Source organism: Oncorhynchus gorbuscha, linkage group LG16, assembly GCF_021184085.1.
Source record: "Oncorhynchus gorbuscha isolate QuinsamMale2020 ecotype Even-year linkage group LG16, OgorEven_v1.0, whole genome shotgun sequence".
Classification (NCBI taxonomy): Eukaryota; Metazoa; Chordata; class Actinopteri; order Salmoniformes; family Salmonidae; genus Oncorhynchus; species Oncorhynchus gorbuscha.
The window spans coordinates 70,549,946-70,568,344 of NC_060188.1; the positions used below are offsets into that span (position 1 = coordinate 70,549,946).

Genomic DNA, 18,399 nt, shown 5'->3' on the forward strand with positions numbered 1-18,399 from the left:
TGTAGATGATTACAGATGTCAAAGCACTCCAGTCCACAACCCATTTTGGACTCAGACACAGCTGCATTGGCAGAGGACAGAGGCACACAAAGGGTGAGTTGGAGAAAGGGAAGCTAACACTTTTTGAAAGAAAATGCCATGTTTTCAGTACAAACACTGAGCCTAATACAATATGTGCTAGATAGATCTTAAATCAATTGTAGTCAAAAGTAGGTCAACAGACCAAGGGTATGTGAAAAATGGATATCCAGTCCAGAACCACTAGGCAGCTCCAGTTTTCCATAGGCAGCTTTCAAAAACTCAGTTGATTTATTTAGCTTTGGCTTAGTGATTATACATTTTCCACTGAACTTTCCACATGTTTAGTGTGCAGTACAACACTAGTGGTGTTTCTACACCCCATCTGACTTAGTCACAATCTAAAGGCGCAATTCAGTCAACCATTGCAGCATAAGCATTGCAGCATAAGCATTCAAAGCATTCATAGTACATTTGAACAGTCTTTGCAATGGTAAAAAAGTTTAACGTTGATCAACTGGGGCAGTTTATGGTGGCACTGGGTAAGTATACAAAAGAGATACATTTAGTTTGACTGAATGCCTTCCTGAATAAGGTTGGTGTCATGGTGAGCTTCCCACTAAATTTTCACAGCAAGCAAATCTGGAGGGTGCCATCTCAGCGACACATGAGAATGGTTTATATGTACTGCCAAAACTTTGATCCTATTTTCTCCCATCAAGTGCACACACTTGTTAGAAGGAAAGAGTGCTGCCTCAGCTCAGGAATGTCTAATAGAAAGTGAGTATACTCAACAATCCAATCCAACAACCCATAATTGTAAAATGTACATACTGAAGTATCCATCACCCTAAATAAATGAATAAAAAGCTTTATATGAACTCACTTTTGTCACTCCTATTTGCTCCTTGCGAAACTTCTCCAGTGGCTTGATAAGCAGATCACAAGCATTCTGAACCTGAACCAGGGAAAAAAGTATTATAAAAAAATTGCATGACATATTTACAGTGCTGTCCGTAATTATTGGGAAAGTGATGCATTACTTTATTCTTTCGGCTCTATACTCCAAAGGTTTGTATTTGAAATCAAACAATGACTATGGAAGTTAAACTGCAGACTGTCAGTTTTCATTTGAGGGTATTTCCATCCATATCGGCGAACCGTTTAGACATTTCAGGGCACCAAAAATATGGGACAAATTCACTTGTGTATTAAAGTTGTGGAACGTTTAGTATTTGGTTCCATATTCCTAGCATGCAATGATTACACCAACAAACTTGGATGCATTTGCCATTTACATTTCAGATGATTTTGTTCCCAGTATAATTAAAATGGTAAATAATGTAGTGTAATTTTGGATTCACTTTTATTGTAAATAAAACACTTATACATTAATGTGGATTCTACCATGATTACAGATAGTCCTGAATGTATCGTGAATGATGAGTGAAAAAGTTAGACGCACAAATATCATAACCCCAAGACATGCCAACCCCTCACCTTTACCATAAGAGGGATATGATATTTGTGCATCTAACCATCTCACTCAACATTCACGATACATTCAGGACTATCCGTAATCATGGTAGCATGCATATTAATGTAGAAGTATTTAGATACGTATTGTCATTTACAATAAAATGGACTCAATATAACACAATACATTATTTATCATTCATTTATATTGGTCACAAAATAATCTGAAACACAACCAAAACAAACAGAAAATGCATCCGCCATGACATTGGCCTGTGGGTGAGGTTTATGACCCCCGCCCTCTCTTGACTCCACAGAAGGACTCTTGAAAAGCCTTTGTTAAACATAGAGAGTCTGGGAACATCAGAAGGTGGGGGGAAAGGAACCATATTTCGGTAATCCAACCAGCTGAAAATATGCATTGGTACTAATTTAATATGATGCCAGATCAGTTGGCGTCTGAGATAGTATTACTGATGATAGGACGACATAAAATGTATCTTGGAAAGTCTACAAATTATAGTTTTCAGATTCACATGGAATCGTTGTGCAATTTAAAATGTTTAAATATGAAACTATTTGTGTAAAGATTAAATGTAATTTAGCTTCTTAATGAGAAAACAGTTTGTCATAGAGCTCAACTCCGTGTCCCTGCCCATGTGAACAGACATTGGTTATAAACTATGAAACAAGCCCTTCTCTCCCCTCCTATATAAAGCCCTTGACGATAATGTAACTTTCTGTTATGAGGACATTAGGGCGACAGTCCTACGTTAAAAGATAAGCTGTTCCAGGGACGTGTGGACTTGAGATCCCCACATTGAAAGGACAAAGACCACCTACAGAACTAAGCCAACCTGAGAGAACCTAATGAAATTAGCATCGCATTTCAATGTGAAGTTGACGACCTACATGCCGGAAGGATGAATTGCAACTATACCAGCCAGAATATAGCATGGCAACTTGGTATGAACTTTGAACTCTTATTCACTAAAGAAGTGATACCTCCTAGCCGCCGTTGCGTTAGCACCCGCAGCTGTAAGCGTGGGCTAGGAGAGGACAGACAGAGTATCCATTCTACCACGCTCCAGTTCACCACTAGACAGTCTTCAGAGGACGAGAGATGCATGCTGGACAACCGGCTTACGATCTACGACCAATCTACCGAAGCGCAGCTCAGAGTAAATATTTATTGCATTCTCCTTTTTCAAATGGGCGGTAATTTATAATGCATAAAATACTGTATTTAAGATAGCATAGCTTCTCCCTTTGTTACTCAGTTTTCCCGCTCTGCCACTCAAACCCAACCCCCTTTCCTTTGAGTAACTAGCCGTCATGTCGGCTCCGTCCACCAGTGATGTTCTCTTTATGACATAATTTGTAATCAATGTAATCCATTCAGTGTATATGTAATTCTATGAGATTAGTTAGGTATTTAGTAAATAAATTAAACCAAATGTTGTGTTGCTGATTCAACTTGTTAGCCAGGGTCCAAGAAGATAACCAAGAATTTACCACTTTCAGATGAGACTAACCAAGGTGACGATTAAATATTGACTGCTAATGTAAAAGTTTACTTGGTCTTTAACCTGTTGAGTGTAGGGGGCAGTATTTTGATGTTTGGATGAAAAACGTCCCCAAATTAAAAAGCCTATTTCTCAGGCCCAGAAACTAGAATATGCATACAATTGTCAGATTAGGATTGAAAACACTCGAAAGTTTCCAAAACTGTCAAAATATTGTCTGTGAGTATATCAGAACTGAAGGTGAAAACCTGAGGAAAATCCAAAGAGGAAGATCCTTTATTTTGAAAGCTCCCTGTTCCATTGCATGCCTTCACTCCATTTAAAAGGGATAGCAACCAGATTCCTTTCCCTATGGCTTCCACATGGTCTGAACAGTCTTTAGATATAGTTTGTCTTTTTTTCTGAAAAAATTAGCAAGAAAGATCACATCGCGTCAGTGGATGGCTGGGTGCCAGCAGAGTTCTGCATGCACGAGCAGCTTGGAGCAGACATTTTCTCTCTCTCCTATTGAAAAAGCTACGGTCTGGTTGAAATATTATTTATTGTAAAAACAACCTGAGGATTGATTATAAAAACGTTTGACATGTTTCTATGAACTTTACGGATAAAATTTGGAATGTCTGCCCCGTCGTGACCGCTCGAGCTTGTGGATTTCTGAACATAACGGGCCAACCAAATGGAGTTATTTTGGATATAAAAATAATCTTTATGGAACTAAAGGAACATTTATTGTGTAACTGGGAGTCTCGTGAGTGCAAACATCCGGAGAGCATCAAAGGTAAGCGATTCATTTTATTGCTTTGACTTTCGTGACCAATCTACTTTGCTGCTAGCGGTTTGTAATGTTTTGTCTGCTGAGAGAGATGTCCTTACATAAACGCTTGGTTTGCTTTTGCCGAAAAGCTTTTTTGAAATCTGACATGCCAGGTGGATTAACAACAAGCTAAGCTGTGTTTTGCTATATTGCACTTGTGATTTCATGAAAATTAAATATTTTTAGTAATTTAATTTGGCGCTCTGCAATTCATCGGATGTTGACAAAAATGATCCCGCTAACGGGATGGGTGCACCAAGAATTTAAGAGTTTATTCGGAAGATAACAGTTCTATAAACATTATTTTGTGGTGCCCCAACTTTCTAGTTAATTATCTACCTGATTAGCTTAATCAGGTAATATTAATTATTTTATAGAATAGCATGTCATATCACTTAATCCGGCATAGCCAAAGACGCATCCAACTAGTTTGTAGAGTCGTAAGCTTGATGTAACCATTGCATACTAGGAATATGGAACCAAATAAAAACTTGAGCATTTTATTACACAAGTGAATTTGTCCCATTACTTTTGGTCCCCTAAAATGGGGGGGGGGGGGGACTATGTACAAAACGTGCTGTAATTTCTAAACGGTTCATCCGATATGGATGAAAATAACTAAAATTACAAGCTGACCATCCACACTAACTTCATAGTCATTACATCATTTCAAATAATAAAGTGTACTCCTGCAGAGTCAGAATAATAAAAAATGACTAATTGTCCCAATAATTACAGAGGGCACTATATGTTCTGGCTGAAACGATTTGGGATGGGCCCTCGGATCCTCAAAAAGTTCTACAGCTGCAACATCGAGAGCATCTTGATTGGCTGTATTATCACTTTGCATGGCAAATGCACCGCTCTCTACCACAATTGGCAAACTGTCTAAACCCGTTTTTTGCTGTCATTACGAGGTAGTGTGTGTAGATTTTTTTTTCTTTTCATTTCATCCATTTTAGAATAAGGCTGTAACGTAACAAAATGTAGAAATAGGGAAGGGGTGGTCTTAATCCTTTCCGAATGCACTGTATACACACACCAAACCCACACAATGACAACACACAGTTTTACACTCATCATATGCTGCTGGTACTCAGTTCTTTATTTTACTCGTATTATCTATCCTGATGCCTAGTCACTTTAGCCTGCCTTCATGTACATATCTTCCTCAAACACCCCATACCCCTGCACATTGATCTGGCTTATGTATTTTACTCCTATTTAATAACTAAACAAATTTTTTAACTCGGCATCGTTGGGAAGGGCTCGTAAGCCTGCATTTCACGAACATTTACACCCGATGTATTCAGCGCATGTAACAAATATAATTTTATTTGACCATTTGGCAAAAACATTCATGCATTACATTAAACACACAAGGTGAGTTATGATAAGAATGTGTGAAAAGGGGAAACCAGCAACTATAAGCCTAGAAATCAAACAAATAAACAGAGAGATCTCTTGCACTCCAGCAGGTGTTGCTCTTCTTCCCCTCAAAAAGAGCATAAGCTGTAATCAGAGAGCAACTGTTTAAAAACATCCTTAAAGCATCCAGAAAGCCCAGTATAACAGGATCTGCTGCTTTTCACTGCACGCTGAATGCAGTGTCATGACATGACTTCAATAGCACAAAGCAAAAGACTAGAGTTCACTCCGGGGCCCAGATCTTCACTACTTTTTAATCTGGATCAGAAAGATCCAGATTCTGTAATCCTCTTTTTTTGCAATCCAGGATCAGATCAATTTGGCCGTTAAGTAATTTAAAAAAGTTTTTTTTTTAAAGAAAAAAACAAATCAGGCAGGATCATTCTGATTGAGATATCAAGATCACAGAATCCAGATTTTCAGTGCTTTGAAAAGTCCTACACCTTGCCAGTGGACAGGTTGTGCTACTTCTGGACCATTTGCATTGTGTCCCCCTCCCCCTCTTTTACACTGCTGCTACTCTGTTTATCATATATGCAGTCACTTTAACAATACCTACATGTACATGCAACCTCAATTTGCCCGACTAAGCAGTGCCTGTATATAGCCTCGCTACTGTTATTTCACTGTTTGATTTTTTATTGTTTTTCTTTTTACTTATTTATTGTTCACCTAATACCTATTTTTTACTTTTAAAAAACTGTACTGCTGTATTTGGCGCAAGTGGGGGAGGGAGAAAAAAGTTGTAGAAACAAAGAATGATCAATGGAAACAGGATAAACCTGAGCTCAAATTCAAGTCTCATAGCAAAAGATGTGAATGCTTATTTACATTAGGTATGTTTATTTGTAATAAATCTGCCCCCCCAAAATTACAAAAATATTTTTGCTTTGTCCCTATGAGGTATTGTTTGTAGATGGAGGAAAATGTTGTTTAATACATTTTAGATTAAGGCTGTAACGCCTTATTCTAAAATGTGGAAAAAATGAAGGGTCTGAATACTTTCCAAATGCACTGTAGATTAAAATAGAGCCTGCCTGCATATCACTTATAAATAAGTAGATGCATCTATTTGACACCTCAATATAACTGCACACATACCGACAGTACCAGTCAAAAGTCTGGACAACTACTCATGCAAAGGTTTTTCTTTATTTTTACAATTTTCTACATTGAGGAATATTAGTGAAGACATAAATTATGAAATAACACACATTGAATCATTTAGTAACCCCCCCCAAAACAACTTGTTAAATCAAAATATATTTTATATTTGAGATTCTTCAAAGTAGCCACCCGTTGCCTTGATGACAGCCTTGCACTTTCTTGGCATTCTCTCAACCAGCTTCATGATGTAGTCACCTGGAACGCATTTCAATCAACAGGTGTGCCTTGTTAAAAGTTCATTTGTGGAATTTCTTTCCTTCTCAATCAGTTGTGTTGTGACAAGGTAGGGGTAGTATACAGAAGATAAACCTATTAGGTAAAAGACCAAGTCCATATTATGGCAAGAACAGCTCAAATAAGCAAGGAGAAAATGACAGTCCATTACTTTAAGACATGAAGGTCAGTCAATCTGGAAAATGTCAAGAACTTTGAAAGTTTCTTCAAGTGCTGTCGCAGAAAACATCAAGGGCTAAGATGAAACTGGCTCTCATGAGGACCGCCACAGGAAAGGAAGACCCAGAGTTACCTCTGCTGCAGAAGATAAGTTCATTAGAGTTAACTGCACCTCAGATTGCAACCGAAAAAAAAATGCTTCCGAGTTCATGTAACAGACATCCCAACATCAACATGGTTGAATTGCTTCAAAGAAACCCCTACTAAATGACACCAATAAGAAGAAGATTCTTGCTTGGGCCAAGAAACAAACAATGGACATTAGACTGGTGTAAATCTGTGCTTTGGTCTGATGAGTCCAAATTTGAGATTTTTGGTTCCAACCAGTGTCTTTGTGAAACATGGAGTAGGTGAACGGATGATCTCTGCATGTGTGGTTCCCACCGTGAAGCATGGAGGTAGTGGTGTGATGGTGCTTTGCTGGTGACACAGTCATTGACTTATTTTGAATTCAAGGCACACTTAACCAGCACGGCTGCCATAGCATTCTACAGCGATACGCCATCCCATCTGGTTTGCACTTAGTGGGACTATCATTTGTTCTTCAACAGGACAATGACAACACACCTCCAGGCTATGTAAGGGCTATTTGACCAAGAAGGAGAGTGATGCATCTTATGACCTGGCCTCCACAATCACCCGACCTCAACCAAATTGAGATGGTTTGGGATGAGTTGGACCGCAGAGTGAAGGAAAAGCTGTATACTAGTGTTCAGTATATGTGGGAACTCTCAAAACGGTTGGAAAAACATTCCAGGTAAAGCTGGTTGAGAGAATGCCAAGAATGTGCAATGCTGTCATCAAGGCAACGGGTGGCTATTTTGAAGAATCTCAAATATATTTTGATTTATTTCACACCATTTTTGGTTACTACATGATTCCATATGGGTTATTTCATAGTGCTGATGTCTTCCCTATTATTCTACAATGTAGAAAATAGTAAAAATAAAGGAAGACCCTTGAATGAGTAGGTGTGTCCAAAATTCTGACTGGTACTGTATACTGTGATCAATTCAACATAATGACCCTTTGGTTTTCAGATGTAAGAAAATTCTTTAAACCTATAGATACCTTGAAATGTATTGGTTGTAGTGTCATTCAACTTTTTAAATCCATTTCAGTGGGATCAAGATAATCCTTATTTTTTAGCATCAAAACAATCCTAATCACTACCTTTTGAGTTATGAAAAAAGCAAAAATGACATACAATCCTGATTAAAATTCAGATTGGATTACCAAATTCTTATCCCTATATGGAGGATAAGAATCTAATTTTACAGTCTTGAAAATCCCAATTCTATCATTTAATCCTAACTGATTGTCAGAATCCGGTCAGATATCTTTTGAAAATCTGGGCACAGAAAGCCACTTCTAAAAGAAGTGCTGCTGATAACCCACCAGCATCATCCGGTCATCCTCCACTTCCTGTAGGAGACCAGCAAACTCTTGGAAAGATTCCGCTGTGGACAAAAATAAATATGTTATCCATGTTCAGTGAGATAATTGAGCAAAAATTAAGCTCATGGCACTGTACAGGGGAGGATGTGAAATCAATACAGGATAGCATAAGATTGTGTGCCATAACATGAAAATAGGTTTCACATCCTAATTCCATGAAGTAAATTACACTGAAACATTGAGAAACATCAATACATCTGTTGCTACACAGACTCAATGCTAGGGGGTAAATTAATGAGGCGGACTATACAGATTAAACTCAAAAATCATAGTCGTGGCCAAAAGTTTTGAGAATGACAAATACTCATTTTCACAAAGTCTGCTGCCCCAGTGTCTTTAGATATTTTTGTCAGATGTTGCTATGGAAAACTGAAGTATAATTACAAGCATTTCATAAGTGTCAAAGCCTTTTATTGACAATTACATGAAGTTGATGCAAAGAGTCAATATTTGCAGTGTTGACCCTTCTTTTCCAAGACCTCTGCAAACCGCCCTAGCATGCTGTAAATTAACTTCTAGGCCACATCCTGACTGATGAGAGTCCATTCCTGCATAATCAATGCTTGGAGTTTATCAGAATTTGTGGGTTTTTGTTTGTCCACCCGCCTCTTGAGGATTGACCACAAATCCTCAATGGGATTAAAGTCTGGGGAGTTTCCTGGCAATGGACCCAAAATATCTATGTTTTGTTCCCCAAGCCATTTAGTTATTACTTTCGCTTTATGGCAAGGTGCTCCATCATGCTGGAAATGGCATAGTTAATCACCAAACTGTTCCTGGATGGTTGGGAGAAGTTGCTCTCGGAGGATGTGTTGGTACCATTATTTATTCATGTCTGTGTTCTTAGGCAAATTTGTGAGTGAGCCCACTCCCTTGGCTGAGAAGCAACCCCACATATGAATGGTCTCAGGATGCTTTACTGTTGGCATGGCACAGGACTGATGGTAGTGCTCACCTTGTCTTCTCCGGACAAGCTTTTTTCCGGATGCCCTAAACAACCAGAAAGGGGATTCAGAGAAAATTACTTTACCCCAGTCCTCAGCAGTCCGATCCCTGTACCTTTTGCATAATATCAGTCTGTCCCTGATGTTTTCCCTGGAGAGAAGTGGCTTCTTTGCTGCCATTCTTGACACCAGGCCATCCTCAGTCTTCACCTCACTGCGCATGCAGATGCACTCACACCTGCCTGCTGCCATTCCTGAGCAAGCTCTGTACTGGTGGTGCCCCGATCCCGCAGCTGAATCAACTTTAGGAGACGGTCCTGGCGCTTGCTGGACTTTCTTTGGCACCCTGAAGTCTCCTTCACAACAATTGAACCACTCTCCTTGAAGTTCTTGATGATCCGATAAGTGGTTGATTTAGGTGCAATCTTACTGGCAGCAATATCCGTGCCTGTGATGCCCTTTTTGTGCAAAGCAATGATGAAGGCACGTGTTTCCTTGAAGGTAACCATGTTTATGTATCGGCCTCATGGCCTTAGTCAGAGCTTTGGTGAATTTTCTGAAATTAGCACCCTTATGTAGACCTAGCCCCACATCCGTTCCACACGTCGAAAGGGGTTGGAGGCAAAGGTAGCAAAGGTGCTACCACATATAACAATATGCATTTCATAAATATTACAAAAGTGTGTAAATAAGATATTAAACAGGCACATAATTCATGTTCATACATAGGCATTTCATCATTAAGTACATTAGGAAATAATGTCTGGAGGGTGAAAATCCAAAAACATTCTCTTTTACTCAGAGTATTAGTAATATCACCTCCCCCGTCTGATATCTTAACTTTCTCTATGCCAAAAAATATTTAATATATTTTTTTTAAAGGTAGAAATGTCATGATTTAGGTCTTTAAAATGTACTGCGACTGGATAATCCCTGTCGTTTCTCCTGATTGAACTTTTATGTTCACCAATTCTCTGCTTGAGAGAGCGGGAGGTTTTACCGATGTAAGCAGAGCCCACATGGGCCTATAATAATGTGAACATAGGTGGTGGAACACGTAATAATGCCATTTATTTGGAAACATTTTCCTGTGTGTGGTTGGCAGAAATATTCACACTTCATATTGTTGCACTGTGCGCATCCTCTGCATTTACAGCTACCATTTGGTAGAGGGCATAAAAGAGCCTGGCTGATTTTTTGTGGCTAGCAGTTGGCATGAACCAATTTATCGCATAACTTGAGACCTCTCCTATACACAATAAGTGGTGGATTTTTAAATTCAGCCGGCAAAGCTGGGTCCGATGCTAAAATATGCCAGTGTTTCTTGACCACATCTCCCACATTTTGCGAATTCAAAGTATGTGGTTGTGAATATTACGGAGTGTTCTTTAGTGGGTCTTTTTTTGTAACAGTTCATCTTGTGTTTATCCCAATGCAAAATTAAGAGCTTCATCCACGCATTGTGGCGAATAGACTCTTAGAAACCTAATGCGCATCTCCACTGCTTTTTCTAGATAATCCTCTGTGGAGTGGCATATACGGCGGGCTGAAAAATTGGCTTCTTGGAAGACCTCTTTTTAATGGCTCAGGGTGGAAGCTGTCCCCCTGTAATAGAGTTTGTCCGTTTCTCTTCTATACAGAGTTGTAAAACTGGGTTCCATTTGATTTCTCAATCCACATAGAGGTAATGAACATGTTGAGTGTCACACAATGTCATTGAGTAGTGCCATAAAATCTGACAGCACTTTTTCAGTTCCTTCCCATATGCAAAATATGTCATCAATATATCGATACCACTTCAGGACTTTATTCAAAAATAGATTTTAGTTTTCATTATTAACAAAATGTTATTCAAAAAAGGTTAGCATAGCTCGGAGCGAATGTGGAGCCTATTGATGTTCCATTCGTTTGGAGAATTTGTTTCTCCAGAAAATCACATTGGATTTTGTATTTTTTTATTTGCAAATTATGGTGGAAAATAAGTATTTGGTCAATAACAAAATTTTATCAATACTTTGTTATATACCGTTTGTTGGCAATGACAGAGGTCAAACGCTTTCTGTAAGTCTTCACAAGGTTTTCACACACTGTTTGCTGGTATTGTGGCCCATTCCTCCATGCAGATCTCCTCTAGAGCGGTGATGTTTTGGGGCTGTTGCTGGGCAACACAGACTTTCAACTCCCTCCAAAGATTTTCTATGGGGTTGAGATCTGGAGCCTGGCTAGGCCACTCCAGGACCTTGAAATGCTTCTTACGAAGTCACTCCTTTGTTGCCCGGGCGGTGTGTTTGGGATCATTGTCATGCTGAAAGACCCAGCCACGTTTCATTTACATTACATTTAAGTCATTTAGCAGACGCTCTTATCCAGAGCGACTTACAAATTGGTGCATTCATCTTCAATGCTAACATAGAAATAGAAAAACTAGACTACACATAGAAATAATAAACTAGAACACCCCCCCAGACCTACTCCACCATAGAAAATAAAGGCTTTCTATGGTCAGGACATGACACTGGTGCACTTAACAAAATATATGTCATCATGAGGTAGGAAAATTATGTGGATATATTGAAGCAACATCTAAGACATCAGTCAGGAAGTTAAAGCTTAAAGCTTGGTAGCAAATAGGTCTTCCAAATGGACAATGACCCCAAGTATACTTCCAAAGTTGTTGCAAAATGTCTTAGGGACAACAAAGTCAAGGTATTGGAGTGGCCATCATAGAGCCCTGACCTCAATCCTATAGAAAAATTGTGGGCAGAACTGAAAAAGCGTGTGCACGCAAGGAGGGCTACAAACCTGACTCCGTTACACCAGTTCTGTCAGGAGGAATGAGCCAAAATTCACCCAACTTATAGTGGGAAGCTTGTGGAAGGTTACAATTTAAAGGCAATGCTAGCAAATACTAACTAAGTGTATGTAAACTTCTGACCCACTGGGAATGTAATGAAAGAAAGAAAAGCTCAAATAAATAATTCTCGCTACTATTATTCTGACATTTCACATTTTTTAAATAGTGATCCTAACTGACCTAAGAATGTTTTTGGCTAAGGTGTATGTAAACGACTGACTGAGATCATGTCTACATGCTTTTTAAAGTCGATATCAAGCTTATACATTTCTTGACTGAGATGAGACGGTGGATTGTGTAGTCAGAAGGAACAGAGTAAATAGGACTATTTAATGTCATAGCTTCAGCCGGTGGCAATTTGAGGAATGCATTTTTAACCAATCAGCATTCAGGGTTAGACCCAACCATTGTACAATGTCCTTCAAACTATGTGTAGGCAGGTTGCTTCGGATTCACACCATCTCAAGCAACCTAATTCATACTCTTTGAGGAGGTGCTCCCACAATATGATTTTTACTGCATACAAGGTAATGTATTGCCTGCTTTCCACCCCACACTAAGATATTATTCCCATATGGTCTTAGGTTGACCAATGAGGTAAGCGTTTGTGTGACATCACATCCCTATATGAACTTACCAATATTAATCTCGTCATCTGTCAGGGAATCACCAATGAAGTCGAACTGGAACACGTTGAGTGTCTGGGAGAACTTATGAACTGCCACAGAATAACCTTAATTAAAAAAAAACATAGCATATTATCAACACAATCTACATAATTTGGTAACAAAAATAGTGGATGTATTAGGAATTTATAAATGAAACTGATTGTTATTTTGATGATTGCCAAATATTGGGCTTAAATGTGTATGTTAATCCTACAGCTATTGGATGAAGTAATCATGAGCCCATGAACCAGAGTTACACTGTTAGCACTGAGGCGGTGTGCCCTAGTAGGAAGATCACTTTGTGCAGGGTGAGCTGCACAATCAAGTCGACTTCTGATAAGCTTCACAGTAAAGTATTAAAAACAATCAAGCAACCCAGAAGTGCTAAAAATAGGCTGCAAATGTTAATATGGGCTAAGAAACAAGGTACATGAACTCAATAACTTGCTTGTAACAGATGACATTCATATTGTAGTTATAACTACTAATCCAGTTTAGCAGCAATATTAACCAGGTGAAATTGTGTCATTTCTCTTGCTTTCATTGCACGCAGAGTCAGGGTATATGCAACAGTTTGGGCTGCCTGGCTCATTGCGAACTAATTTACCAGAATTTTACATAATTATGACATAACATTGAAGGTTGTGCAATGTAACAATGTGGTCCTTCTGTAGCTCAGTTGGTAGAGCATGGCGCTTGTAACGCCAGGGTAGTGGGTTCGATCCCCGGGACCACCCATACGTAGAATTTATGCACACATGACTGTAAGTCGCTTTGGATAAAAGCGTCTGCTAAATGGCATATATTATTATATTATATATTATTTCGACTTAGGGATGCCACCCATTAGATAAAATACCGAACGGTTCCGTATTTCACTGAAATAATAAACGTTTTGTTTTCGAAATGATCGTTTCCGGATTCGACCATATTACATTTACATTTAAGTCATTTAGCAGACGCTCTTATCCAGAGCGACTTACAAATTGGTGCATTCACCTTATGACATCCAGTAGAACAGTCACTTTACAATAGTGCATCTAAATCTTAAAGGGGGGGGGGGGGGGTGAGAAGGATTACTTATCCTATCCTAGGTATTCCTTGAAGAGGTGGGGTTTCAGGTGTCTCCGGAAGGTGGTGATTGACTCCGCTGTCCTGGCGTCGTGAGGGAGTTTGTTCCACCATTGGGGGGGCCAGAGCAGCGAACAGTTTTGACTGGGCTGAGCGGGAACTGTACTTCCTCAGTGGTAGGGAGGCGAGCAGGCCAGAGGTGGATGAACGCAGTGCCCTTGTTTGACCAAAGGCTCGTATTTCTGTGTGTTAATGTTATAATTAAGTCTGATTTGATAGAGCAGTCTGACTGAGCAGCAACAGGCCCGTAATCGTTCATTCAAACAGCACTTGTGCGTTTTGCCAGCAGCTCTTCGCAAGCACAGCGCTGTTTATGACATCAAGCCTATCAGCCTAATGACTGGTGTAACCAATGTGAAATGGCTAGCTAGTTAGCTGGGTTTCAAACGTCACTCGCTTTCAGATTTGGAGTAGTTATTCCCCTTGCGCTGCAAAGGCCGCGGCATTTATGGAGCGATGGGTAACACTGCTTCGATGTGTTCCTGGTTCAAGCACAGGTAAGGGTGAGGAGAGGGACGGAAGCTATACTGTCACACTGGCAATACTAAAGTGCCTATAAAAAACATCCAATAGTCAAAGGTATATGAAATACAAATGGTATAGAGAGAAATAGTCCTATAAATACTATATTAACTACAACCTAAAACCTCTTTCCTTGGAATATTGAAGTCTCATGTTAAAAGGAACCACCAACTTTCACATGTTCTCATATTCTGTGCAAGGAACTTAAACGTTAGCTTTTTTACATGGCACATATTGGCACATATGACTTTCTTCTCCAACACTTTGTTTTTGCATTATTTAAACCAAATTGAACATGTTTCATTAGGGGTGGCGCAGTGGTTAAGGGCGCTGTCAGAGTCCCTGGGTTCGCGCCCAGGCTCTGTTGTAACCGGCCGCAACCGGGAGGTCCGTGGGGCGACGCACAATTGGCCTAGCTTCGTCCGGGTTAGGGAGGGCTTGGTCGGTAGAGATGTCCTTGTCTCATCGCGCACCAGCGACTCCTGTGGCGGGCCGGGCGCAGTGCACGGTGTTTCCTCTGACATATTGGTGCTGCTGGCTTCCGGGTTGGATGCGCGCTGTGTTAAGAAGCAGTGCGGCTTGGTTGGGTTGTGTATCGGAGGACACATGACTTTCAACCTTCGTCTCTCCCGAGCCCGTACGGGAGTTGTTGTGATGAGACAAGATAGTAGCTACTACAACAATTGGATACCACAAAATTGGGGAGAAAAAGGGGTAAAAAGAAAAAAAAAAGTTTCATTATTTATTTGAGGCTAAATTGATTTTACTGATGTATTATATTAAGTTAAAATAAGTGTTCATGCAGTATTGTTGTAATTGTCATTATTACACATTTTAAAAAATGGCCGATTAATCGGTATCGGCTTTTTTGGTCCTCCGATAAAATCGGCATAGGCGTTGAAAAATCATAATCGGTCGAACTCTAGTAGCAATACATGGTCATAACATTTACCGAAAAGACAGAAATGCCAACTGGGGCGATGTTGCGGTCTATATAAAGAACCACATTTAAGTAAAGTATAGAGACTTTCTAATGTTAAATAATGTTGAAGTAATATGGCTACAGGCTCATCTACCTCACCTAAAGCCCATTCTTGTGGGAAGCTGTTATAGACCACCAAGTGCTAACAGTCAGTATCAAATCAAAATTCTATTGGTCACATACACATGGTTAGCAGATGTTATTGCGAGTGTAGCAAAATGCTTGTGCTTCTAGTTCCTAACGTAATGTAATCTAACAATTGCACAACAACTACCAAATAGACAAACATCTAAGTATAAGTATATATACAGTGGGACAAAAAAGTATTGTCAGCCACCAATTGTGCAAGTTCTCCTACTTAAAAAGATGAGGCCTGTAATTTTCATCATAGGTACACTTAAACTATGACAGACAAAATTAGAAGGAAAAAAATCCAGTAATTCATTTGCAATAAAATGAATTACTTAAAAATCATACAATGTGATTTTCTGGATTTTTGTTTTAGATTCCGCCCCTCACAGTTGAAGTGTACCTATGATAAAAAATTACAGACCTCTACATGCTTTGTAAGTAGCAATACCTGCAAAAATCGGCAGTGTAACAAATACTTGTTCTCCCCATTGTGTGTGTGTGTGTGTATATGTATGTATGTATTACATTTACATTTAAGTCATTTAGCAGACGCTCTTATCCAGAGCGACTTACAAATTGGTGCATTCACCTTATGACATCCAGTGGAACAGCCACTTTACAATAGTGCATCTAAATCTTTTAAGGGGGGGGGGGGGTGAGAAGGATTACTTTATCCTATCCTAGGTATTCCTTAAAGAGGTGTATGTATGTATGTATGTATGTATGTATGTATGTATGTATGTATGTATGTATGTATGTATGTATGTATGTATGTATGTATGTATGTATGTATGTATGTATGTATGTATGTATGTATGTATGTATGTATGTATGTATGTATGTATGTATGTATGTATGTATGTATGTATGCATGCATGCATGCATGTATGTATGTATGTATATATATATATATATAAATGAGATGAGTAATGCAAGATATGTAAACAATAAAAGTGACATTATTAAAATGACTAGTGATCCATTTATTAAAAAGCGGCCAATGATTTCAAGTCTGTATGTAAGCAGCAGCCTCTGTGTTAGTGATGGCTGTTTATCAGTCTGATGGCCTTGAGATAGACGCTATTTTTCAGTTTCTCTGTCCCAGCTTCGATGCACCTGTACTGACCTCGCCTTCTGGACAGTAGCAGGGTGAACAGGCAGTGGCTCATGGTTGTTGTCGATTATTGTTTTGGCCTTCCAGTGACATCGGGTGTTTTAGGTGTCCTGCAGGGCAGGTAGTTTGTCCCCGGTGATGCGTTGTGCAGACCACCCCGCCCTCGGAACAGAGCCATGCGGTTGTGGGAGGTATAGTTGCAGTAACAGACGGTGATTCAATCCGACAGGATGCTCTCAATTGTGAATCTATAAAAAGTTTGAGGGTTTTAGGTGACAAGCCAAATTTCTTCAGCCTCCTAGAGGTTGAAGAGGCGCTGTTCCGCCTTCACCACACTGTCTGTGTGGAGTGACCATTTCAGTTGTCTGTGATGTGTACACAGAGGAACTTAAAACGTTCCACCTTCTCCACTGCTGCCCCTTCGATGTGGATAGGGGGGTCCTCACTCTGCTGTTTCCACACGTCCACGATCAGCTCCTTTGTTTTGTTGACGTTGAGTGAGAGGTTGTTTTCCTAACACCACACTCCGAGTGCCATCAACTCCTCCCTGTAGGCCGTCTCGTCTTTGTTGCTAATTAAGCCTACTACTGTTGTCATCTGAAAACTTGACGATTGAGTTGGAGGCGTGCATGGTCACCCAGTCAGGGGGAACAGGGAGTACAGGAGGGGGCTGAGCACACACCCTTGTGGGGCCCCAGTGTTCAGGATCAGCAAAGTGGAGATGCTGTTTCCTACCTTCACCACCTGGGGCAGCCTGTCTGGATAATGTGTGTGAAATGCAAAGTATATATTCTGGGTGATTTAAATATTGACTGAATATCATCAAGCCGTCCACTCAAGAAAACTTCAAGCTGTAATCAGTGCATGCAACCTGGTTCAAGTTGTCAGTGAACATACCAGGGTATTTACAAACACCACAGCAATTAAATCAACATGTATTGATAACATCTTTACTAATGCTGCAGAAATTTGCTTTAAAGCAGTATCCAAATCCATTGTAGTGATTACAATATAATAGCCATATCTAGGAAAACCAAAGTACTAAAGGCTGGGCATAATATAGTGTATAAAGGGGTCATACAATATATTTTGTAGTGATTCATATGTTGATGATGTAAAGAACATTTGCTGGTCTTTGGTGTGTAATGAGGAGCAACTAGATGCTGCACTTGGAACACCCCTTTTGCAAGAGTGCATAAAACCCCTCGTGAAGAATTAACGTATCAGACCAAGCAAGCGGATGGTGTTGAACCGGATGTCACGAATGGTTAGAATCTAGGAGACCAGAAAAACATGGAGCGTGGCTATACATTGAAATGGTAGGAATTTAAATCTCTAGAGATCAGTACATTGCAGGGTTGCTACAGGCGTGTAAAATGGTTCTAGCTCTACATTAGACCAATGTGACCGACCGTGTGAGCTGAAAGGTACGAAATGGTTAGAAATGCTGAAACTCTCGAAGAAGACTACACAGGAACATTCAGTGTGCAGCTGTTTAAGTACTTCAGTCTAGTAAACTCGACCAAGAACCACCGGTTGGGACTTGAAGAGCTGGTCTAATATACACTCTGAGACAGAGAAGCTACAGCTTCAAAGGACATGGTGACCTCTGGTGGACAACCCGAAACTCTCGAATTACTCCCCCTAGATGGATCGAGTGTTTTCAACAGACACAGCAAACCGATACACACGTAAATATGTACATTGCAATT

At 39.7% G+C, this 18,399-nt stretch overlaps 1 protein-coding gene across 2 annotated transcripts in view; it reads right to left on the reverse strand.

Moving 5' to 3' along the window:
- LOC123999910 (oligophrenin-1-like) overlaps positions 1-18,399 on the reverse strand; it is a 52,065-nt gene that overhangs the window by 20,199 nt on the left and 13,467 nt on the right. For both annotated transcript variants that reach the window (XM_046305941.1, XM_046305940.1), the window contains exons 2-4: positions 12,776-12,871; positions 8,281-8,342; positions 905-976 (exon numbers count right to left, since the gene is read on the reverse strand). In XM_046305941.1, coding sequence (XP_046161897.1) covers positions 905-976; positions 8,281-8,342; positions 12,776-12,871 — 230 coding nt within the window. The remainder of the gene's footprint in view (positions 1-904; positions 977-8,280; positions 8,343-12,775; positions 12,872-18,399) is intronic.